The 23,228-nt window shown below is 56.6% G+C and overlaps 5 protein-coding genes across 7 annotated transcripts in view; 3 read left to right on the forward strand and 2 right to left on the reverse strand.

Annotated features, from left to right (window-relative positions):
• The window catches only part of ZBTB16 (zinc finger and BTB domain containing 16), a 70,435-nt gene extending 53,541 nt beyond the window's left edge, over nucleotides 1–16,894 (reverse strand). The window contains exons 1-2 of one of the 3 annotated variants that reach the window (XM_062608589.1): nucleotides 16,671–16,894; nucleotides 88–1,423 (exon numbers count right to left, since the gene is read on the reverse strand). In XM_062608589.1, the coding sequence (XP_062464573.1) occupies nucleotides 88–1,349 (1,262 nt within the window). In that variant the 5' untranslated portion in view covers nucleotides 1,350–1,423; nucleotides 16,671–16,894. Of the gene's footprint in view, nucleotides 1–87; nucleotides 1,424–1,750; nucleotides 1,898–16,670 lie in introns of those variants that run through there. The other 2 variants (XM_062608588.1, XM_062608587.1) reach the window with 2 other exon arrangements.
• UBE4A (ubiquitination factor E4A) overlaps nucleotides 1–23,211 on the reverse strand; it is a 130,252-nt gene extending 107,041 nt beyond the window's left edge. Inside the window, exon 1 of the mRNA XM_062608573.1 lies at nucleotides 23,200–23,211. The gene's annotated coding sequence lies outside the window, so the exon portion shown is untranslated. The remainder of the gene's footprint in view (nucleotides 1–23,199) is intronic.
• Nucleotides 1–23,228, forward strand: part of SIDT2 (SID1 transmembrane family member 2) — a 553,125-nt gene that overhangs the window by 46,204 nt on the left and 483,693 nt on the right. The window lies entirely within an intron of this gene.
• PAFAH1B2 (platelet activating factor acetylhydrolase 1b catalytic subunit 2) overlaps nucleotides 1,754–23,228 on the forward strand; it is a 497,498-nt gene continuing 476,023 nt past the window's right edge. Inside the window, exon 1 of the mRNA XM_062608606.1 lies at nucleotides 1,754–1,757. The gene's annotated coding sequence lies outside the window, so the exon portion shown is untranslated. The remainder of the gene's footprint in view (nucleotides 1,758–23,228) is intronic.
• On the forward strand, nucleotides 19,157–20,547 carry NNMT (nicotinamide N-methyltransferase). Its single transcript, XM_062608531.1, has 3 exons — nucleotides 19,157–19,474; nucleotides 19,709–19,916; nucleotides 20,007–20,547. The coding sequence occupies exons 1-3, from the start codon at nucleotides 19,174–19,176 to the stop codon at nucleotides 20,440–20,442; spliced, it is 945 nt and encodes a 314-aa protein (XP_062464515.1). The 5' UTR covers nucleotides 19,157–19,173; the 3' UTR covers nucleotides 20,443–20,547.

Raw genomic sequence — 23,228 nt, forward strand, 5'->3', positions numbered from 1 at the left:
CACGATACCCGTCCGGAAACCCAATCCCAAGTCAAGCCCCCTCCTTCCCACCCAGGGCAAAGGCAGTATCGTGGCTTGGGCACTCACCGGTGCTGCTCGAGGGTCTCGTTGTCTGGCAGCTCTACCCCACACACGCTGCACTGCTCACCAAGGGCTCTGCTCTCCGTCTTCATGCCGGCTGCCAGCTCGCCCAGCTTGCTGAACAGCTCCCGCTGGATGAAGCCCTGGGGCAGCAGCCCCCCATAGGCACTGAAGTCCATGGAGACGGCCAGGGCCGGCTGCACGTGCAGGGCGGACGCCACGGTGGGCGGCACGCCGAGCACCGGCTCAGTTTTGTGGTTCGGCAGCAGGGAGTAGATGCCCAGTGGCTTCTCGCCCTGGGCGGCAGCGGATGGCTCCGGCCCCATCGGCAGCCCCTGGCCGGGCTCAGGTGGCAGCTCGGCGCCCTCCTCGCGGGCATAGTGCAGTTCACGGGCACTGGTGATGACGCTGCCACGGGTCGGGGTGCCGGGCCCGTCCTTGCCCTTCTCGTCAGGCTTCTCCGCACCGGAGGCGCCAGGCTCGGTCACCCGGGGGCTCCCACGGCCGGAGGTGTCGTCCACCTGCATCGCCTCGGTTTTGGCCTCGGCGAGGCTGGGGGGGCGACGGGCGGCTGCGGGGCGCGAGTCCTCGGGGCCGGCGGGCGGCAGCGTGCCCTGCAGCAGAGATTGCCCAATGGTCATCAGGCTGTCCACTGCCGCCTTGGTGGGGCTCATGGCTGAGAGGGGGCCGAAGGAAGCCGAGGCGGTGGGGCTCTGCTCCGACGTGGTCACTGGCAGGCTCTGGCCGGCCACCCCAGCGTAGCCGCTCTCTTCGCTGGCGGGCTTGGAGATGAAGAGGCCCTTGATGTACCTAGATTTCCTCTCCTCCTCTTCCTCGGTGGCGGTGCCTCCATCGGCAGCGGCGCCCTCGGTGTCATTGTCCTCGGAGGCCTGGATGGTCTCCAGGATCTTCAGGCACTGCTCCTCCAGGTACTCAATCTCCAGGATCTCAGCGGCGTAGAGCAGGTCGTCCAAGTCTTCGACCTTGGCCTGCAGGGTGGCGGTGTAGGCGTACTCCAGGATCTGCTGGAACGTCTTTGGCGAGAGGAAGTCCAGGGTGTAGTGCTGGCTGTTGCGGTGGAAGAGGATCTCGAACATCTTGCTGGTGCAGGCCAGCACCGTCCGGTGCGCATGGAACTCCTGGCTGTCCACCATGATGACCACGTCGCACAGCGTCCCCGCCAGGCGCATCTGGTTGGCTTTGTGCAGCAGCCCGGTGGGGTGGCAGGGGTTCTGCAGCTGGATCGTGCCCATCTTAGTCACATCCATGGCGCGCCCGGGGCTCGCTCATCAGGGTGCCTCGCCGGCGGCCGAATGCGGGACCAGCTTTGTGTGCCGGCTATCTGCGGAAACAAAAGGCGGAGGGGGAAAGGAGCGGAGAGGAGCGGGAGGGAGGGACGGGAGGGAAGGGGCACAAGAGGAGCACCGGGGGGGGGGGAGCGGGGAGCAAAGGGGGCGCCGTTAGCTCGCAGCCGGCGGCGACTCGCCGCAAACTTTCTCGCCGGGCTCGGGGAGCCGCGTCCCCGCCGCTGCCGCCCGCGGACCGGGCGCAGCCTCCGCCGCCTCCCGCGCGCCCCGTCCGCGCCCAGCCCGCCCCGTCCCGTCCCGCCCGCGCAGCCCCATCAGGTGCACGGCGGGTGCCGGTGCCCGCGGGGGGGTCCCGCACTCACGGCGGCCGGCGGCTGCTCCGGCAGTTCGCACTGCCCGCTCTCATCGCCGCCGCCGCCGCTCGCCGCGCCAAGCAGCAAATCACGGCGGCGCCGGCCCACGGGCCGCCCCGGCACCACGTCAGGCGGCCCCCGCCCCCCGCCGCCGCCGCCGCCCGGTCCTGCGTGCGGGCGCCCCCCCCCGGCCCCGCCCCGCCCCGCACACCGGCACCTTGCGGGGCGGCACCGGGCGGCGGCCGGACAGCGCTGCCGCCAGCAAACATGGAGGAGCCGCCGCCGCCCGCGAGCGGAGCAGCGAGGCTGCCCCCGGCCCCCGCCACGCGAGACAAAAGCGGCCGCGGGGGGACCGGGGCTCGGGCGCAGCCCCACCGGGTCTCGTCGATGGCCGTGGTGCGGGCTCGGCGGAGCACAAGTCACCGCAACGGGGCGCGTCCTGCGCCGACCCCGTGCGTACCCCGCGTCAGCATCTCCCGTGTGCACGGTTCCAGCACCCCGGGTGGGAGACGGGCGAAGACTGGCAACAGCAGCTCCCAAAGGGAGCGAAACAATGGGAGAGGGAACGCTGGCCACGCCGCCAGCATCCACAAAACACCACGAGATGCCCTCTGCCAGGCGCACGTCACCCCAACGAGGCACATTCAGCCCAGATGAGACGTGTACCCCGCACTGATGTAGGGTTCCCGCAGGTCCCCACACCTCAGGTCGGGCAGCAAAGGTCCACCAGCAAAGACTGCAAAGGGAGCAGAACAAGGGGAAGGGTAATGCTAGCCACGACACTATGCTGCCAACAAACGCCCCATGCCAAGGGGAGCACTGAAGCACTGAAACCCCCACATCGCCTTTGGGGCTGCAGCGACACAGACCTCTTCCTCTCTCCCTGCCCAGCAGCACCGTGGTTCAACGCAGGCAGCGCCGGGCCCAGCGTCGTCAGCTAAAACAACAACTACGGACGGTATTAGTACAAAGATCCCCTTGGGGTAAAGCAGCGCAAATGTAATCTAAGGAGAACGTTATGGGGAAGTGTGTTTATAATTATAATGGGATTTAATGTACTTTGGGAGCAGATGATAGCAGTCATTTAACGAGAACAGCCTAATAACGGCGGCCCCACCACGGAAGGCGGCGCTGCTGGGGCTATTAGATGCTCATGGTGTGCACTAAGGGAAGCAGCCGCTACCCCTGTTTTTGGGGGGTTATAACTCGCTGATGTAATTGGCAAGAGCAGGGATGCGGTGCGCGTTCAGGCAGTGCTTCCTGGGCTGGGAATTGCCTCAAACTGCTCGAATTCCTCCCCCTCCCTGGCTTCTAAATCTGAGCAACAGGGGAAGGGGGGGGGGGAATAGCGAGGCAATGCCGGTTCAGGTGGTTGTTTACCCTCCTCCAACTTCTGAAAGGCTCCATTTCAGGGCTGGGATTTTGCAGGCGGTTAGGGGTACGTTTTTAGCGTAGCTCACATGAAATTAAGCTGCTTGAGTCCCATTAGCAATAATGGAAATCCCACGGCTAAATTCCCAGGCAGCATCCTGAAAATTAACCCCCCAGCCCTCCCTGTCAACTGGTGCATTGCACTTTTTTGTTACTTCTCTAACACATACAGTAAAAACTACTGGGTTGGTTAAGAGACTGAATTCCCGCAGTGGCACCGGACAGCGTGTCTGCCCCAAGCAGGGAACGCCAGGCTGCAGCATTCCCAAATCCCACCCCAGGTTCACTGCGTGCCGGTGCCTTTGGAGACCTCCCCAGACAGCAGAGGGTTTGGAGGTGAGGCTGTTTTGCTTTGAGAGGTGAAGCAAGACAGCAGAGCTGGTCACATGTGGCAGCCAAAGCCAAAGGGATGCCCCTTCTCTCAGGGCTTTCCTCCCTTGCCCACCTCCATTTCCCAATGGGCTGCACCACAGCCGGCTCTGGAAGGCCCTGAGCTCCCCAGAGCACCACGAGGCTCTTCCCCACGACCCCTCTGCCCAGCCCATGCTCAAGTCCAGTTTCCCCCCAAACTCATACAGTGCCCCGCAAACCCATGTGCACACAGAGCTGGGAGGTCCCTCGCTGGGAAAGGGGCATTGATCATAATGCATGTAAACCAGAAAAAAGCCCAAAACTCTTGCCCATGACCTCAACTCTCAGCCCCCTTTTCCCCAGCAGTGCCCTATTCCTCCCTGCAGAGCCTCTTCCAAGGCACCCGCACCCTGCTCTGCGGCAGACTGACCTGGATGCAATCACAAGCCAAAAGCAGAAGCAGCTGCTTGCCTCAGTGTCCCTGAGAAGGGAAGCGTAGCCATCTCCCAGGCTCCGGCATCGGTCCTGCCTCGGCATGGGAGATGCTCACAGAGCTGCCTGGCACTCGCAGTGCCCGGAGGTGCCCACACATTGCTGGGGAAGCCACGGTCTGGAGGGTCATTCCCCACAGCCCAGCACAGGAGTTAATCCCTCATCACGCCCCCCCCAGCACCTTCCATTTCCCTCCATCTCTCCTCATCAGTTTCCAATTTATTTACTTTCCTGATGTTAATCCCCACCTTGTAGTGTAACGTGTTTATTAGAAAGGAACCGGCACGTTAAATGAAGCCAAGCTGGGCTCTCGTGTTAAATAGCAGTCACGCCCAAGTGCCTCTCCATGTGCCATTACTCCAAGTGATTGAGGCAATTTCTTCCTCCGCCACGAGTTTCAGTTGTAAATCTCTCAACCAGATACGGGGGCAATGATGTGCTGCCTGGTGCGATTATTATTAACCTCCAGCATTAAACTCGGGAGACGTCCATGCTTCCCCGGGAAGGTCTTCCCTGCAAGCACCAGGCAGAGCACAGGCACCCTTCCTGGGAAACCTACAGATCCCTGCACATTCCCTTCTCCCTCCCAGCCCTTCCTTCTTTTGGACAGGAGACGCCAACATCCACTTCCCCAAGAGAATAGCCTGGCAAGGATCAGCAGACCCACGGGAAGGAAAGCTCCACAAAGCACGGACGGGACAAAGCAATGACCCGTAAGTACTCCAAGAGACAGGGGCAGCTTCAGGATGTGCCAGGCACACAGGAGGAGGAGAAAACAGAAGAACCTCCAGGATCACAAGGAAGGAAATCCCTTGATCAGGATGCTCAGACCACAAATAAACACCACAGGAGATGGCTTCAGAAAGGAGGTCCCCAAGCTTGGAGGGCCCCAACTTCTGTTGCCCCCCTCTTCCCCCTGGACCTCTTCTGTCACAGAGCCGACTCGTGAGGGCACAGGGCAAGAGCACAGTGACTTTCCCATGTCACAACCACACATGTTCCTAGCTTTGTTTCAATGTATTGGGAGGGTTTTCCACTCTTGCTGGACTGGAGCTGAATCCTGAAATACCGGTGCAGGGATTCGTGCACCACACACAACCTCAGATCAGTTTTAACCCCAGGCAACAACCCACGACTCTTAAACCCCAATTTTGGATATCACTCCAGACACTGACAGTTCGCAGCACCCCACCCCTCGCGTGCGCACCGGACCCGGAATTCTCCCGGCACTTTATCCCTGCTCAGAGCCGGAGCTGCGCCTCGCTTTCACACGCGGCGAGCTGTCAGCTTATGAAAAGATGATTGAATGTGTCAGACTTTGCTTCCAAACCCCCGGCCCAAGGGCACAAAGCTGATGGGCCGGGGGAGGAAGGCTGCGCAGCATGCGGCCACGGCACGTTAAGCTTCCTGCGAACCCCATTGATCCGCTCCAGGAGCCGCACGGACACCGGACCCGGGCGCATTGTGGTAGCACGGGGGAGCGGAGGAGCCGGGAACAGGCTCCTTATTGTGCCCCCGCCGCACAAAGGGAACCTGAGAGTCGCTGCGAGGACGCAGCTGGTTTTGCTGTGGGGCGCAAGCTTTGCGCTCTCCTGCAATTGATGCCAGAGGAGACCCTGCAGGAGTGCAGCTGCAGCCAAAGCCAAGGGACCCGTGCAGGAGCTCTCCCAGTGCCACAGGAGAGGTGAACATGTAATTCCAGTAACTGAGATGGAGCAGACTGGACACACATGGACTATTGCACTGCAGAAACCATTGTCCACCCTGCGCCATGAGCCTGCCTCTTCCCTACAACCTACCAGCCCTGGCTCGGCAAGGGATAGGGTCTGCCTGGTGCTGGAGCACACAACAAAGGCATGGCAGCAGCAACAAGGGTAACAGCATCACCGACCTTGTGACCCGTGCAGCCTGGCAGTCATGAATCATGGAATGGTTTGGGTTGGAAGCAACCTTAAAGCTCATCCAGTTCCAATCCCCTGCCACAGGCAGGGACACCTTCCAGTAGACCAGGTTGCTCCAAGCCCTGTCCAACATGGCACTGCATCACTGCATGCATCTGTGCGTCTCTGCCAGGCTGAACAGAGCTGCTGCATGCATGCGTCTGTGCTTCCCAGCTGGAAAAATCCTCCCTTTAAGCCAGGTTCCTTTAAGGGGTACAGCATCTGAGCAGTAAATGGGGGGCACTAAAACCTTACACTGCTCCGAGTTACAACTTTGCTCATGCGTGCAGGGGCTCCTCACTGTATGTTTGTGCTGCGGCGGGGACAACTGGACTTGGACACAACCTCATCGATGCCATCACATCAAAGGGGCAGGTAGCATCCCCCCATCCCTCTCGGACGCCAGGGGCCAGGTTGTGATGCACACAACATCGGTGAAAGCAGATCCCAGGGGCGCTCCCTCCATCCCCCCGGCTTTGTGGGGGCGATAGATGCCACACAGCCCCCGAGACAACGGGGCTAATTAGCAGCTCAGGGCCCTGAGCCTGAGAGGCCGGCGGATGAGTGGGAGCTGTGACTCAGGAGGGCGGCAGCCCGGGCCAGCCTTCCCGCATTCCTGCCCTAAATCCCCCACACAAAAGGGAATTTAGCCACAGTGACTCAGCGAAGGAGCACAAACTTTACAGCCGGCCTCGAGCTCTGTGTTTATGTATCCCCCCCCCCCCAGCAATGTGCTGCTGGCTCAGTAATTAAATAAAAATGTCTCCCTCTAGCAGGCTCTGACCTAATCATTTGCACAGCACCTATTTTTAGCATTACCCTTTGTACGTACGCGAGCGAGCCCGAGCCAGAGGCAGCAACTTTTGAAGTCCTAATGAGTGGGAGGGGGTCTCCTTTGTGTAATTTACTGTGTGATTATTTCTCCTCTTCCCCCCCGTCGCAGCCTAAAATATTTGCCATCCTGCATGGGACAGGGAGCGGGATGTGCCGCGGCGTTAAATGTCAGCCCCAACCGTACAGCGCCAAGGAGGCGGCTGCGGGCTCGGTAAAGTTCAACCCGGAATGAAGCCCTTTGAGCAGAGCGGGCTCTGCACTGGGGCCTCACTTGGCCCACCAGGATGGGGGATGCTCCGACATGGTGCGTTTCCCACTTGTGGCCTGATTTCTCTCCATCCCCCTAAAGCCGCTGTTGGTTCTCTGCAGGATTAACTCAGTGCTGGCAAAGGAGACTGTTTCAGTGCGTGAAGACGTTCCCAGTGCTGGCCAGTCCTCCTGCAGCAGGGTGCAGGGCTGCACCTCCACCCAGGACCTTCCTCCTGCAGGAAGATGGTGCCCAAGTTTGGGCACTAACAAGAGCTCTGAGTTAAACACCCATTTGGTGCTTTTCTGATTAACATGTCATTAGTCTATTGCTGAAACCTCTTCCTGCCTTGAAACAGGACAGTTTCCAAGAGCCCCTGAGTGACTGGAGTTTCAAAACCCAAAGTCACTTAGGACCACAAGTGGCATAAGCCATCCCATGGGAAGCAGCCAGTTCCCATGCCTTCATGATAATCAAGTCCATTCACTGGAGGGAGCGAGCCAAATCCTGAATTCCAATCACTGAGCGAACACCTTTACCCCTGATTTCATCTTTCCTTTCCAGCAAGGGCAAGCTCCATGTCCCATTTCCAGCTGCATGAGTCACCTGTTCCCCTTTCCAAAGGGAAACTATATACATACATACATATATATATATATATGTGCCTGTATGTGGGTGCACACAGAAATGCACTACTGTTTCTGACAGTGCAAACAAAAGCCCCCGCTTGTGGAAGCCTTTCCTTCCCCCCCTTCCCTTCCCAACATATCTGTGCATTAGATATTCACACAAAATGCATTCGCAGCTGGGGAAACTTCTGCCAAAACGGGCTCCTCCTCCTTCCCTTCCTTGCACCAGGACAAAAAAATTCTAGTGGCTGAATCACACATCACAGATCTCCTTTCTAAGATGATCGAGCTGCATAATGAAGGTATTTTAGTCCCAGATTAAATCCCTGTTCATCTCTTCCATCTCTGCTAACAGCCATCTCAACTGTACAACCCCACAATGTACGAGAGAGTCAGAGCAAAGTGTGAGGCCAAACGCTACAGCCTAGGTTCAAGGTTAGATATTAACTGATTTTATTTTCTTAATTGCCAGAAGACACAATAAACCCCCTGTATCTTATCTGGTCGCAGATTCCTAAGCGCCTGAAACCCCAGATAACATTGGTGCATCAGGACAGCTTCCAAACCACCCTTTTCAGGGCACATGCTTATGAATCCCCTGTGAAGGTCTGGGGCAATCAGTGCCTTCGGGCTCAGTCACAGCAGACACGTTCATCACCACGGGTCCCACGGACACGGGCTCTGCGTGGTAGGGTCGGGACCGGGAGGTGAGCACGGGGCAGCCGTGGTGCCCTTGGACCGCACGGAGTTTGTTCATGCTGGAGGGGGCTTGGCACAGTCCACCCTCAGCCCGGCCACATTCCCCACTGGAACGGCTCGATCGGCCTCCCAAGAATGAAAGTAAACACTCCTGCAAAGCCCTTCCTGGATAAGGCCTATCTGCTCAGGGCCAGAGGTTCACACGTGCTCCTGCAAGCACTCGGGATGCAAACAGGGAGACACAAGGGGTGTGATGCCGGCGGCTGCGCCCACAATCCCCCTGACTGCCCTCAGGGTACAAAGTCCCTTTGGAAACACAGCCCAGTTTTTCCCACTGCAAGCGCCTCCTCCAGTGCCTCTGCTGCTTAGGGTACCTCATCCTTAGGCTGGGAAATGCCAATCCCACCACAGATGGACCAGAATTCCATTTCTTGGCTCACCAGAGCATTCACATTCACCACTCAGTGCAGAAATGGATCCAGCACCACTGGGTTGCTGCGGGTCCTCGGTGCTGGGCAGAGGGATCGACTGGGAGGGCAGGGAGCATGCTCCTGGCACGACAAAGTAGGGTGGCTTTGGGGGATTTCAGCTCTGGAGCCTATGGAAAGGTCATTTTGGAAACATCCCTTCAGGCATCCGAAGGGGAGAAAAATAAATCACAGCTCATGAAAAAGTAAGATGGCAAAACCAGCCAGCTCCTTTCCTCCCCAGGGGCACCTCACTCAATAGACATGCTCCCCAACAGCACATGGGTGCACACAGGATGCACTACACAGCAATAGGACCAAGATGCTAGATGGAAGAGGAATTTGCAGCCTTGAGAGAAGGGCACTGAGGCCACACAAAGGGGATGTCAAAGCGACCGCCCGGGGCGGGGGGGGAGAAGCTCAACCCTGGTGGCAGATCAGGGGCATGTGAACGACTCGTGGCTGTGGAAACAGGATATGGAAAGGAAAGTTTATCCCCCGGCCAGCTGATCAGCAGAATCCGTATGACGGCACTGAGCAAGGGGAGCTACTTCAATACAGTTTTCCAGGTGAGAAATGCCTGACTTCAGATGTTTTTGTCAAGGGTGGAAGCAGCTCAGATCCCAGGCACGCACCATACCCAGCTCTGGGACCCCATCTTTGGCCACACTCATCCTCCAGTCGAGCACTTTGATTCCCCAGACCTGGCTTTGCATACAGTGCTATGTGCCATAAGGTTCAGTAATGAACAAGGTGCATGTGCTCCCTAAAAACTGGTTTTCTTTGAGCCATGAAGCGCTGCTGCATTAACTGCAGGTGAAATCCTTTGCCGGCACTGCTCGAGAGTTCAGCTGAGGTGAAGAGGAATAATCCTCGCTGGCTCTGAAGCCCAGGAGTTTTGCAGTGATGCCGCTCCTCATCGCATCCCTGCCCAGGAAGGGCACTTCCAGCAGGACACAGGCAGCCCCCCAGGAAGCACTGACAGATCAGCTGCGCAGACCCAGCCCAAAGCCAGAAAGACAACGCCAGGAACCAGCTGGAAGCAGGGTAGGAAAGAATCCGCCTCGCATAGGCACAGAGCAGGCACTGGCCAGGAAGTTACTCGTGCCTCAAACCCATGCATTTTGCCCTCTTTCCTGAAATGTGGAGGCTGTGATGGGGTACTGCAAGAGGATCAGAAAGTCTGGTTTAATCTGGGCTTCCACACCGATTTAAATTGTTCTTTCTCAGCGTCACCTTTTGAGCACGGATAGTGTGAGGGAATCCAGTCACAAGGCAGGAATAAATACATTTTCCTTATGTGCTGGCCACACGGTGCTCAAGATGAGACAATTCAAGTCCCTGTGACCTGAAATGCTGCCCCTGTCTCTGGTAATCCTAATCCTGCTGGAAATAGGAACCAAGCTCAAGTGTACGTGGCGCAGTGCTCGCAGCCTTGGCTGCTCGCAGCTCTAGATACCCTCCAAAGGCCACTAAACAAGTGTGTGACCAAGAGCTTTCCTTTTCAGGGTCAGAATACTTAACTTGGCATTCAGATTTGCTCATTCTGCTGACACAACTTCACCCCTTAGAATCAACACTGCATACACACTCTGGAACCCAGAGCACCCCAGTGCTGTGGCCAGAACTGTTCTGCAGGATGAAGTTTGGATGGTAATAAAGGACAATTAATGCCACCCAAGAGCTGCAGGCACCAGAAGGCTGGGGCCATCAAGCCCCTGCAACAGTCAGGAGGTAAAGACGAGGCTTACACAGAAGGTGGGTCCTTTACTGTTGAGCTTCCAACAAGGTCCATGCTGGGAGGGAGAAGAGGGGGGAAGGAAAGGAGATGAGTGAGCACGCTGCCTGCTGCAAATATTGACAGAACCATTATGGGCATGTATAAAACTCCCATTTGCGTGATGCGAGCGTGATATTCTTTGAATACTTCTGTCTCGAGGAATTCTTTATTTTGCCATAGAAGAAAAATGTTTTCATATTCTCTCCTGCCGTTCAGACCTGCAACCCAGCGAGCCCTTTTGCCCTTGAGAGCCATAACATTATTTGTTAACATTTTTATGATGCCAAATGGTCTGTGCTAGAACGGGTGCCATTCTTTAGCTGGGAAACCATATGGCATGCCGAGTAATAAATAAGGTATTGTGATAGTTAATGAACCTAATTGCTAGCAAAGGCTTTAATACAGGGAATGTGCTGCTGAGAATTTAGCACCACATTAGAGATGCAGCAGAGCTCCTCTGACTTCTGAGGCTTAATTTAAGTTCTATATTGCAAACTCCAGAAAATAATTCCAAACCCTCCTGCTGGAAAAGCAACCTGCTGGTAGACTGTGATTATACTGAATTACTAAAATCGCAATCAATTTTACACACTCAGTTAACCCTTGCTAGGGAACTCGCCTCTCTGCCCACGATGGGAGGGAGAGCCCCTTCAAGGAGATGCCGGAGCCAAGTGAGAGGAGCATCGTGCTCACCATCATCCTTACCAAGATGGGTCCTCTCCCCAGCATCTCCCTTTTCTGGGGCAACCCCTATTCCCAGCCTCTCCACTTAACAGCCAGGCTGACCATAGGCAAAAGGGGACTGAAAGCCATGATTAGGAACGGTCACCACTATTTCCCTCTATGACTAACTTATTAACTGCTGTCCCTGCCCCACGGTGGTCAGATGGGGCTGGAAGTGCAGTGCACAGGATCCTGAGGAGCTCTCACACCGCTAGGAATACCACTGGGAGCAAATTTAGGAATAAAGTTAAACTCGCCTTGACTCCCTGAGCCCCGGAGGAGCAAATCTGTCAATGAAATCCCTGGCACTGCTACGAGTGGGAGTTTAAAACGCGAGCCCTGTCAGCCTGGAAAAGCCTGGGACAGCTCATGCCTGCAGAGCGGCACCGGCGCGATGCTGCCTGCGCATCTCGGGTAGGTGCAGCCACTGCTCCTGCCCTCTCGCACAGAGGCTGGTTAAAGCAGCAAAGGGAGGTGCAGTAAATGGAATACACATGCCCACAGCTCCTCCAAGGACTGCTCCAAAATGCTCACCAGCATGGGAAACCACCCCTCAAGCTCCATGTTCTAACTCCATCTCCTTCAATCCCCTGTCTTTACACCTAAAAAGCTGCCCACCGGACAACAAGCCCTTCAGGCTGCAGCCTTCCTTGAGAGGCCAGTGCAGGGAGCCCTGGCCATCCCTCGGAGAAGAGCAGCGCTGCTCCTTCACTCGCTCCAGAGGGGGGAAACCAGAGGTTATTGGTTTCTTCCCTGCTCTGATTGCACTCGGCCATCCTGCAGTCACGTCCCTGTGCTGACAGCGGGCGACTCGGCTCGGCAAGGCAGCCGCATCCCGGCTGGAAGCACCAGGGAGGAGGCAAGAAGGTTCCCAGGTGGGGCTGCCCTTCGCCACCCCTCCGTGCCAGCCTGCAGCCCTGTCCTTGGCCACCTGCAAACCTCTCCAACCCCATGCTCCGGGCAAGCCCCAGGGATGCCGGTGTCAAGGTAGGAGGTGGCCACAGCCAGCACCCGGTGGTAGCATCTAACGGTGAAGAGTGCAGAGATAAAGAGCTGTGCTGGGCGGATTTAATACTGTACATAAATACACTTTACAATCGGGGGAAGGCTCGGTGCTAAGAGGGAACCATTGGAATATTTTATCGTGATGCAGATCGAGTGAAAAGACTGTGAATAAATAAAAGGGAAGATAATTATTTGATGGAGTTCTCTTAGGATACGCCACAGCGGGGAATACTTACAGAGAATACATATTACTAGAGAGACTCAGCTATTCAAGCATCAAACTAACCTATAAATTGTCAGAGGAGAAAATTGGAGGAGAGGAATGGATGGGGGCTTGGGCACCGCACTCATCGGTAATACCGGCTTGCACTTCCCACCATCCCCATCGCAATTCCCCCTGCCCAAGGAGTCACAGTCCCGGAAAACGGGAAGGATGCCTCTAATAAACGTCTCCCAGAAATTACAGCCAAGCCACTACAGTACGGAGATGGCACCATTCATCTCCCCACTATCTGCACGGGCTCATTGGGCCGGGTGGCAACTGCCTGCTCCTGTGCTTCTGCAGGGTGAGGGGGGTCCTCAGCAGCACCCAGCACCCCTCGTCTCTCACTGCAGCCTCCAAAACAGGCTTTCAGCTTGCCCCATGCACCCTGTTTCAGAGGGGAAGCCCCATATGGGAAAGGGTTTCCCTCTCTGGGACAAGGCAGTGCCATCTCCCAGCATTTTCTCCCTCGACTGGATCACGAACTGCTGAGTGGGGGCTGATCCATAACGGGGAGCATCCCTCACCCCCCAGCCAAGGATGACCAGGAGAGAGCTCTGCTACCGCTAATGGAGCTGCGCATGCACTGGGAGCGACATTCCCTGGTTTGGGGAGAGCGGCAGCGATTTCCCTGAGGTCAGAGTGCTTCCTAGAGGCAGAGCTGGAGAGTGCCCAACGCTCCCTGCCTCCCGCCGCACAGCTCCAACCAGCCACGGCTCCCTCCAAGCCAGCTACAGGTTCACATCTCCCAGTTCACAATCGGGTATTAATCCAACCAACTGCACTCACCCGCGGTTTTAACAGCCAGCTGCAAACAACCCACCGAGACCAGTGCAATGCAGGAATGGAGCAGCTGCAATGCTTGCTCCATGTTAATTTATAGTTATCAAGGCATCAAGCTCCAGAGCTGCACCAGGGACCCAGCACGATGCCTGGGTACAGGGCCCACTGCCCTGCTGTAAAAGCAGACAGTAAAAGGGCCGCCCTTCTTTTGGCACCGAGCTGCACTTTACAGAGACCACTCAAACCTTGTCCAGACGTGAGCCCAAGGATCCCTCAGCAAACAGATAAAAGGGCACAGACACAACTAAAAGGGAGCTGCGGGTAACAGCTTGTTACACACCTTGCTTCATAAAGTGCCCCTCCTGTATTTGTCCCTTTCCCCAGTGCTTTTAGCTCCATGCCTCACCAAAGCACCCTTTCGCCATCCCTCCCACACAGCAGTGACCCTGGTCCTTGGAGGCAGCTGGGATGCTAGTGAATGAGGGGAGTGGGCTGAGGAAGACCTCCCACCCCACGCCTGCTGTGAAGGGGAGAGACCAGGTCTGTGTGGGTGCGACTGGGTTTGTGCCATCTACTGATGGGGCTGATGCCATCAGCTCCAACCATAGGCGGTCTCCAAGTGAAGGAAAGCTTTGGTTCCTTTATGAGGAACATGCGAGACACCCGCACTGGGAGCGGGCAGCCTCGTGCAATTGCAGGGCTGCTCATTATTTTAAGTGAGACTTGCCACTGCTTCCAAACCCCTGAGCAAGAGCAAAGCCAGCACCGAATGCAGGATACCTTTAAGGCTGGCACAGACAGTAAAACCAAAGGCAGCCTGATACTGACAGGTCTCCCTCCCTCCCTCCACCTGCCGAGAGAATACCTCAGTCACCTGCACCTAGAATAGGACTTTGTCCCCGTTCCTGTCATTGATTTATAGCCTGTGAATTAGTGGGGCCCCAGAGATGCTCAGATCCCACCTGTTCCCACCACACACCTCCCCGCGCCCGGCACTGACATTTGGAGCTGTGGCAGCAGGTACCGGCACCGGCAAATGCTCCCATAAAGCATCGCTAATGGGATACCTGCCACGGTCCCTGCTGTGGGTGCTGCCGTGCATGGGCACCGAGGGGAGCACCGTGCCTGGCTGGTGGGGATGGATTCATGCACCCAATGCACTTAGGAGCTTTCAGCGGGGCAGTGGTGGGATGCTCAAAGGCACAGTACCAGGCACCCCAAGTTCAGTGCCATGCAGCACAACATACCACTGAGCCACAGCAACCTCCCTGCCTGGTCCCATCCCTTTGGCAGAGGTCACGCTGCTGCCAGCGTCTCCATTTATTCCCAAAGCACAGCACTCCGTTAATTGCTGCCATTCTGGACACCAAACAAATTGGCCCTAAATGTGTTTTTGCGAAGCAAGAAGTGTTTTGTTAAAAGGGGCCGGGAGGAGGGCGGGTTTTAAACCGCTATCACCGTAATGCGATGAAATTACCATGTAGCATGCAGGGGGCTGAAAGCTGCAATTAATATCCCACACCTTTCCGAATCCTTTGTGTCATGACAACGCTGGAAAAATAGCAGCTGCTCTGGGTCTGCATTAGGGACCAGTCCCTGCCCTCCCCTTGGACCCATGACAAATGCCTGGAAGCCAAGCACCTCATCCCCTTCCTCTGCACACAAACAGAACCAGTGATGCAGGAGACCCCCGTTTGCCTCCCCTTCCTCACCATGGATGTTGACTCACTTCTAAAGGACAAAGGCACTGGCAAGCATGCTGCCCACCTGATGCTTGGGCATCCGAGCCAGCATCAGCCATGTTCAGGGATGTCGAGCAGAGCGCATCTCTACAAGCTTCTGTAGCCTAAACCAGAGCCACTCATAGCACTGCCATCAAAATAAGAGCTCAGGGCAGTCACGAGACACCAGCACGGAACCCAAAGGAACCTCTGCTCCATCAGTTCTACTGCTACCTGAGGAGCAAAGGAACGTGTCATCCAGCACCATGGTGCCTTCCCTTCAGATATGCCCATGTGCTGCTTCACTGGAGGAGCTCCTGCACCAGCCCAGCAGGCCCCTTTCTGGTCTCTGCTCCAAGGCTCCGCCACCCCAAGCAGCCCCGGGGCAGACACCCAGCCAGCACTCAACTGGCTGAAGCCACCTTCCACATCCCCCCATGCCAAAGGGATTTATTTGCCAGTTGGGGTATGAATAACACAGCTGAGCATCCTGCTGCCACCCTGGCCCTTCTGCAGAGCTCTGTACTGTCAGGCAAAGGGAAGACTGAGGTTGGAGACGAATCACAACGTGATTTCTAGGCAAAGTCCCATTAATGCAACTGCTCAGAGGCATTGCAGAACCTACCCAAGTACTGTAGAGATGAAAGCCTTATTTATGAGTAAGATATATCTGCAGAGGGAGCAATAAACCACAAAGCAAAGTATGAAGGTTTGCAGCAAATGCTGTAAAGTTTTACGCTCCCAAAAACTAGGAATAAAAGATATACCCAACCGAAACAAAGCGGATGGAAAGGGTTTCCACAGGACTGTAAAACAGCCTTATAACAGTTAATTACTAGTTCCTTGCTGCAGCACAGAGAGATTTAAGCCAGGAAAAGAGCGGCGTAAATCTCCATCAGGACCCCAGCATCCTGCTCCTTCCTCAAGGACTTGGAACACATCAATGCCCATATAACAGAGAAAATCAGACAGCACCGGTGCTTGCTTCTGCCCCCAGGGGGAAGCAGCACAGGGAAAGGCACGGCACCAGGGCGTTATTCCTCCAAGTCCAATGGGGAAACATCAAGTGCAATGTTTTTGACCAAGTGAAATACAGGAGAACCTCAAAGTGTTCTCCACAACCACCAAAGCAACCAACCAACCACCGCACTTCAACCCGCTCCACCGGGACTCAAGGGATTGCACCCACCCACCCAGAAGCTTCCACCCATGGAATCCTAACGATGCTTGCAAGAGAAAGCTGTGGAGTTTCCAAAAGCCCCTGAGAAGCTGCTGCATTTCAGAAACGATCACATTTTATCCTGAAGAAGCACAACCGACTCCACCTCCCTCAAATAACCAGTGCTGCCAACAGAAAACTGCTGCTCCTTTCTCCATCAAGTACCTGAGCCTGGAAATATTTGCTTTTCGGCTGCTTTCTTTACACATACCCCTGCAAACACGAAGGAGGGGAGCATCCAAAGCTCAGACCAGTAAGAAGCACATAAGCCAGAGGATACTTCTGCTCCTATCCCTTGAGCACCATTCCCAGCACCACTCACTATCTTCCCTGCTGCTTCACTTACCTCTTTCTTGGGATGTGGGCTCAGCAGGAGGATGGGAAGGGTGCCGGGATGGGCTGGAGCATGCTGCAGGGCTCTGATGCTGCTGCGAAGGCTGGGACGAGTTCTGGGGCTACTAAGGCTTAAAACCAGGTCCCGGGTTGAGATCCTACCCTGAGGCACAAGCCTGCTCCTTTCAGACCAGGTGTCAAGCATGGAGACAAGGTCTTCTCTCACAGCAAACACCACCAAAGCCCGAACCTCAAGTACTATGAGCTGCTGCAACTGCTGAGGCCTCCCCTTGCCCCCTGCCCTTTATAACTTCCTGGCTACTGCTACACAGGTGATGGGATGAGGCCAAGGTGCTGCTCCTTAGGCTCATGGGACACAGCCCTATCTCATCAGGGAGGGCTTTGCTCCTCCCCTGCCCTCGGCAGCTTTCTGCAGGCACTTCTTTTTGTGCATGGTTTTTGCTCCCTGCAATGGCAGATTTTGTGTTACCCATGGCTGCAAGCAGAGCAGTGCATTCTGCAGCGTAAATACCGGAATGCTGTTTATACCAATCAGAGGAGCACTTAGGTGGATGACAATGGAGCCCGCAGAGCCCTAATCACACACTTTAGTTGAAATAAAAGTACGGGGGGAGGATGGAAATCAGGTGCCTGGAGCTGGTGTTTCAATGGAGGCGGGAAGCGCCAGCGGCAGAGTGGTCCAGGGGGCCGTGGAGTCAGGATCTGCATCCCGCTGCCAGGAGCCAGCCATGTGGAGTGGGGCCACGAGATGCTCACAAACACCCCAAGCTGCTCTGGGTGCTGGCAGTTTACATCCCCAAATCATGTCCTTCTATGAATGAAACAGGCTCTGGGGGCTGTGCTGGCAAACAGCACCAGAGACAAGCAGGAGCCCCCCATAGCAGGCAGCCACAGGGCTACGCTGCTTCCACACACCTCAGCCCAGCTTAAGAAGTCATCAGTCCAGAGCCTGGAAAGGGCATCTGGGGTTAGGCTTGGCTCTGGGGCTCAGGCCCTGGGCAGGTTCCCTGGGAATGGCTGGATGGAGCCCCCAGCCCTGCTGAGCTGGGAGGGAGAAGCGAGTGAGCCAAGGGAAAACAGAACTATGCCAGGAGGATTGAGAACAGGGACCTCCGCTGGGCTGCTGCGGTGGCCCTGGGGCTCATTCCCACCCCCAGCACTTCCCAGAGGCACAGACTGAAGCATCGCTGGGGTTTAATGTCTGATTTTCAGTATCACTTCGCTGCTGGCACCTTCCTTTTCATGAGAGCATCCCATCACAGCCTGGTGCGTGTGACAGGCAGGGTGTGAGCCTGGGTATGGTGTGCAGCACCTCAAAGGTTCCTTGAGCTCTCCTCTCCTCCTCCTGGTCCCTTTGCTCTGCTGAGGTGCGGGCACTGGGAACAAAACCACCGGCATCAATGGGGTTTATCTCAGGCCTTCCAGATGCAAGGCTGGGAGTGCCAGTGCCTGCTTCAGGGGCTGATGTCCTGTGGTAAAGACAACTCAGGTCTGCTTCCCATGGCCAGGGGGCTCTCACGGGGTCAGTGGCTTTTAGCTGGGGTCTTGTCACTGGAGTAACAGGGAGCACTTTGCTCTCAGGAGAAAACCTTTTCAAAGTGCTCATCTTTGGAGCTCACGTCCTTTTCATGTTTCCTGTCATCGTCATCAGCATGTTCTCCACAGGCAGGCCTGGCCGTGCATGCGGTGTGGTGAGCAGGGTTTGTTAAACAAAGTCACTTTAGGGTCTAAAATAGCGCTTATTAGGTTGGGGATGCGGCGGCGGCTCCTCTGCCCGTCACTCCTAACGCGGCTCTTTAGAAAACCCAGAGGCCAATTATATAGATTCGGTCGGTAATGAGCCTAAAACTGTTTGATCATTTCGGCTCCCGCTGCGCCGGTGGGAAGAGGACGAGGCGGTGCTGCCGCGAGAAGCGTGGGGCTCTGCTGCCTCTTCGTGGTGAGGACGGCGAAGGAGCCGCTACCCCCGTGTCCCCTCCGTGCCACCGGGACACGGCGTGGGGCTGCTGGGGCATGGTGCAGGCAGGGGCAGGGTCTGCGGCCAGCGCCGGAGGCAAAGCCCAGGCAGCAAGGCTGGGAACGCAGGTTGCTGCTGGGGGAGAGGAGAAGTTTCAGTTTTCCCAGGAAAAGCTGATAAAAATGAAAGCAACAAAAGGACTGAAGCAGATTGGGAACGTCAGCAGGCACTTCCCATGGGCTGGCAGCCATCTCCCCTTCCTGTGGAGACACGGACAGTCCCCGCCAGGGCATCGAATGGTTTCTCGCACATCCCATTACCAAACATGCCAGCTTCAATCTGCAATTGAGGAGCAGAGGTGGTGGACGTGCTGATGTTCACGGAGCCGTGGGGCTGTGAGCGCCGGTGACACCGGCTCACGTTGCTTCACTGCTGTCAATTACCGTGCAAACAGGGCTGGGAACGTAATCCCAGGGATTGCTGTTAATCACGGGGGGCTCCAACGGGGAGTTGCTACACGGTGAAGCTGGGTGCAGCAATGGAGTGTGGGAGAGGGCCCTGCTCGGGAAGGGCAGCGTGTCTGGAGCAGAGGACACAGGAGGGTGGGGAAAACCGAAAGTACACACGGGCTGCGCTGCGTGCGGCAGGAGGAGCGAGCGCAGACCTTGCTCCCGGCAGGATGGACGCTCCGGCTGCCTTCACGGACGCGGAGTTTTACCAGCGCAGCTTCGACCCGCAGGAGTATCTGCGGGAGTTCTGCACCCTCAGCAGCGCGCAGGGCCAGCCGAACACGCTGCTCACACAGAGCCTCAGGAGCCTCTTCAGCATGTTCGCCCTGGGTGAGTACCCCGCACCCCTGCCCGGAGTTGGGCAACAGCAGCCAGCGCCATTTGCAGGGCTGCAGGCTGCTGCATGTGTGCCCCACACAGCGAGCCGTTTGATACGTATATAAACATGCATATGTATCGTGTATTGCGTATAGTGTAGTACATCATACAGCAGAAATATCTGGCTGGATGCTTCTGTCCCGGGGCACAGCCTCACCGGGATGGCCTTTCCCTCCTCCACACCAGAAGGGCTCAGTGGCCATACCCTGATAGATGTTGGCTGCGGCCCCACCATCTACCAGCTCCTGTCCGCCTGTGAGCGCTTCCAGGAGATCATCTGCTTGGACTACACAGACCGGAACCGCCGGGAGCTGGAGAAGTGGCTCAGGAATGAACCGGCAGCCTTCGACTGGAGCCCAGTGGTGAAATTCGTGTGTGAGCTGGAAGGGGACAGGTGAGGCTGGCTGCCACTGGCCACGGAGCATGTGAAGGTGCTGAATAACCCCATCATGAGCCTCTGTCTGTCTATTTATTGACTTGCCAGGGAGAAGTGGGCTGAGAAAGAGGAGAAAGTGAGGAAGAAGGTGAAGAAAGTTCTCAAGTGCGACGTGACAAAACCCAACCCCACTGCCCCCGTATCCCTGCCTCCCGCTGATTGCATCGTGTCCACCCTCTGCCTGGAGGCCGCCTGCAAGGACCTGGCCACGTTCCGCAGTGCCCTGAGGAACATCAGCACCCTGGTGAAGCCCGGAGGGCACCTGGTGATGGTGACGGTCCTCCAGGAAACCTTCTACGCCTTCAACAAGCAGGTTTTCTCGTGCCTCTACCTGGAGAGGAGCATGGTGGAGGAGGCTGTGGAGGCTGCTGGCTTTGACATGAAGCTCAGCGAGATGCAGCCGTACATGCCTGGTGATGCCCGCACAGACTGCAGAGCTGTGCTGACCCTCGTGGCATGCCGGCGTGCCTCCACCACCGCGTAGCACATGGGCTCGGGGCGGGGAAGCTGCAGCGTGCCCCGTGTCCTAAATCCTTGCCCAAGAAACCCATCCCTTTACCTGACAGCAAATAAACTCATGAGTGCTCCAGTGATGGTGTGGGCTGGGATTTGTGCTGGGAGCTTGTCCAAACCCAGACCCATTTCTGGTTTCTGGGCACATCCCATGTGCCCTCTGAAATGCCGGGGGGAACAGGTGCTGTCAAGGGGAGCAGCGCACCCTGCACCCAGACAGGCCCCAGCTCCCACAGAACCAGGGCTGCCTGCCCATCTTTCTGGGTGTAACAAGTGCTGGGGACAATGCTGTGGCCGCAGCAGTCTTGACCTGCTGGGCACTGGCAGAGCTGCAGGGATGGGGCTCAAAGGGCTGGTGCATGGAAAGGATGCTCTTCCCAAAGCAGCCTCCTCTGCTTGCAGCCCTGCTGGCCACACACAGCGGCTCTGCCGCTGCTGCAGACAGCCGGACCTGCGGCATACCAGAGATTCAGCTTAGAGACACTCAAGCCGAGGCATTTTCAGTAAGAATTTGTCTCAGTGCACTCCACATGCCCCAACCCGCAGCAGCTCTGAGGGGCAGTGTGGGATTGGTGGCTGAAGCTCCTCCCTTGCTCATACCTACTTTCTTATGGGGTAGTTTTGGTTCAAGAATGACTACAGAAGTGAGACATTTTCTCACCCAATATACAGGTGGAGTCCTGTCACAAACTGATGACTTATGGCAGCAGTAAGGGAGTGAGTGTGAAACAGACCAGGAAGAGTCTGAAGGCTGGAATGAGTCACATTCCCCAGATTCTGTACAAAGTGCACAGTGCTCAGCACATCCTGCAGGGATCAGTGGCACTTGCCCTCCCCTCCACCCCCTGCCTTTCAGTTTGTTGACAAGAACCTGATCAAAACCCCTCTACTAAACCCTCCCTGGTGCCAGTGGTGCTCATTTTCATCCCTGCCACAAGCACTGGGAACAACCTTGTTGCCCGGCTCCAAGACACGGAGCTGGACACCAGTGGTGTTTCAGAGGCTGCCCTCGGGCTGCCCCACTCGCTGCTTACCTCTGGATGTAATAGTTAATGCTGGATAGAAGCTGCTGCTTCTGAAGGCTATAAAGCCCCCCTGTGCCTGCCAGGGGTGCAGCAGAGGCAGGAATTCAGCAGCTGCTGCCACGCTCTCTGGAACACGCTGGTGCCTTTAGCTGCTGTTTAACTGTTCCAACATGGGCATCGCCAGGTTTTTATGGTCTGCTTCAAAAGCACAACGATTCCCTTCACAGGGAAGTTTGTAGCTACAATTCCCCTTCTGTCACAGCCTGAGGAAGTGCTGAACTGCTCTCCTGGCCAAGAGCCTGGTGCTGTTCTGCTGCTGCGTGTGCCCTGTCTGAGCACACAGCTGCAGCAGTGAAGCAGGACCATGGCCCAAGCCCAGTGTGTTCAGTACCCACCACAGGTGCTGGTTTTGGCTGCTTCCCTTCCTCTCTGTGCAGCTTCAGATGCTCCACAGCTGCAGTGATGTGGTGCTTGTTTGCAGGAACATTGATGTGTCCTGGACCACCATGCCAGGCTATGGACACAGGAGGAGTAACACACCCAGTGTTTCTTCTAATGCTGCAAACAGAAAGTGGAAGTGGCTGAAATCTCATGAGTGCCTGTGGATTTGGAGGGAAAACAGGCACTGAAGGAGTGTGGTTTGCCCCCAAAGCAAAAAACCTTTCGGTTTTCCATTTTGCCGCTTTGAAAAGCAAAAAAGGCATTAAACAGGAACACAAGAAGGGAAAAACAGTTCCCTGCTCCCTCACCTCGTGGTTTCTTGGGTCTGGGATGTGCTGTGCAATACCTGAGCCGTCAGTACCTGCTGCAGGTCGAGGCTGGCTGCGGATGGCCCTGGCCTGGCCACAGGGTGCTCGGTGCATGGAGCGAGCTGGCAGTGGTGTGAATGTGGCACGAGCTCCCAGCGAGTCCGGTGGGACCCAGAACGCAGGAAGGGAAGAAAGCGGAGGGAAGTAAATGAGGCTCCAGGGAAATTAAGGCAAAGTGGGAGCCCTGGCAGCGCGAGGTAATCATTTCCTTTCTGAACGAGTAACTGGTTAGAATCTAACCAGGCGCACACCATTAAAGCAGATGAATATAAATTCTAGGTGCGGCAGCAAGTAATGGAGTGAAGAAAATGCACAGCACCTCATTAACAAAGAAAACAGGATCTGCCATAACGCAGTGCAACCTAATGAAAGATGAAGGCTCAACTGCCCCTGCCAAACTTTCTCCAGATGGGAAATGCCCCGGGTTTACATCCCGCACCTTCCCAGGCAGCTGCGGGGTAGCTGGCACTGGGAAGAGCCATTGGAGGTGGCACGGGGAGGACTGAAACAGCCGGGAGACGCTGCCCGGCCTCACCAGGCACCCCGAGGCACCCCTTCCACGACACCTGCCCCCAGCGCCGGCCATGGCACATGGGCGGCGGGGGGATCCGGCTCGGTGGGGCGCCTGCAGCAGCACCCATGGGAGACAAGGGGCAGGAGCCCCAGGAGAGCCCCCCCCCCCCGCAACCCCGCGGGAATCCCGGGTCTTGGCGTTCCCCCCCGCCCCGCACACAACCGCCCCGGGGCGTTCAGACCTCGGTCACGGTTCTACCGGCCGAACCCAGCGGCCGTGCCCTGCTGCAGCCGCGGCCGGTGCAAGGGGCACACCCGCTGCAGCGAGAACCCGGGTTTACTGTGACAACCCCCGACCGAACGCCGCGCTCGTCACCGGCCACCGGGCTCCGCTCCCCGCCCGCCGGTAC

Source organism: Pezoporus occidentalis, unplaced genomic scaffold, assembly GCF_034315485.1.
Source record: "Pezoporus occidentalis ecotype Australia unplaced genomic scaffold, CSIRO_AGI_Poc_V1 ctg130, whole genome shotgun sequence".
Lineage (NCBI taxonomy): Eukaryota > Metazoa > Chordata > Aves > Psittaciformes > Psittacidae > Pezoporus > Pezoporus occidentalis.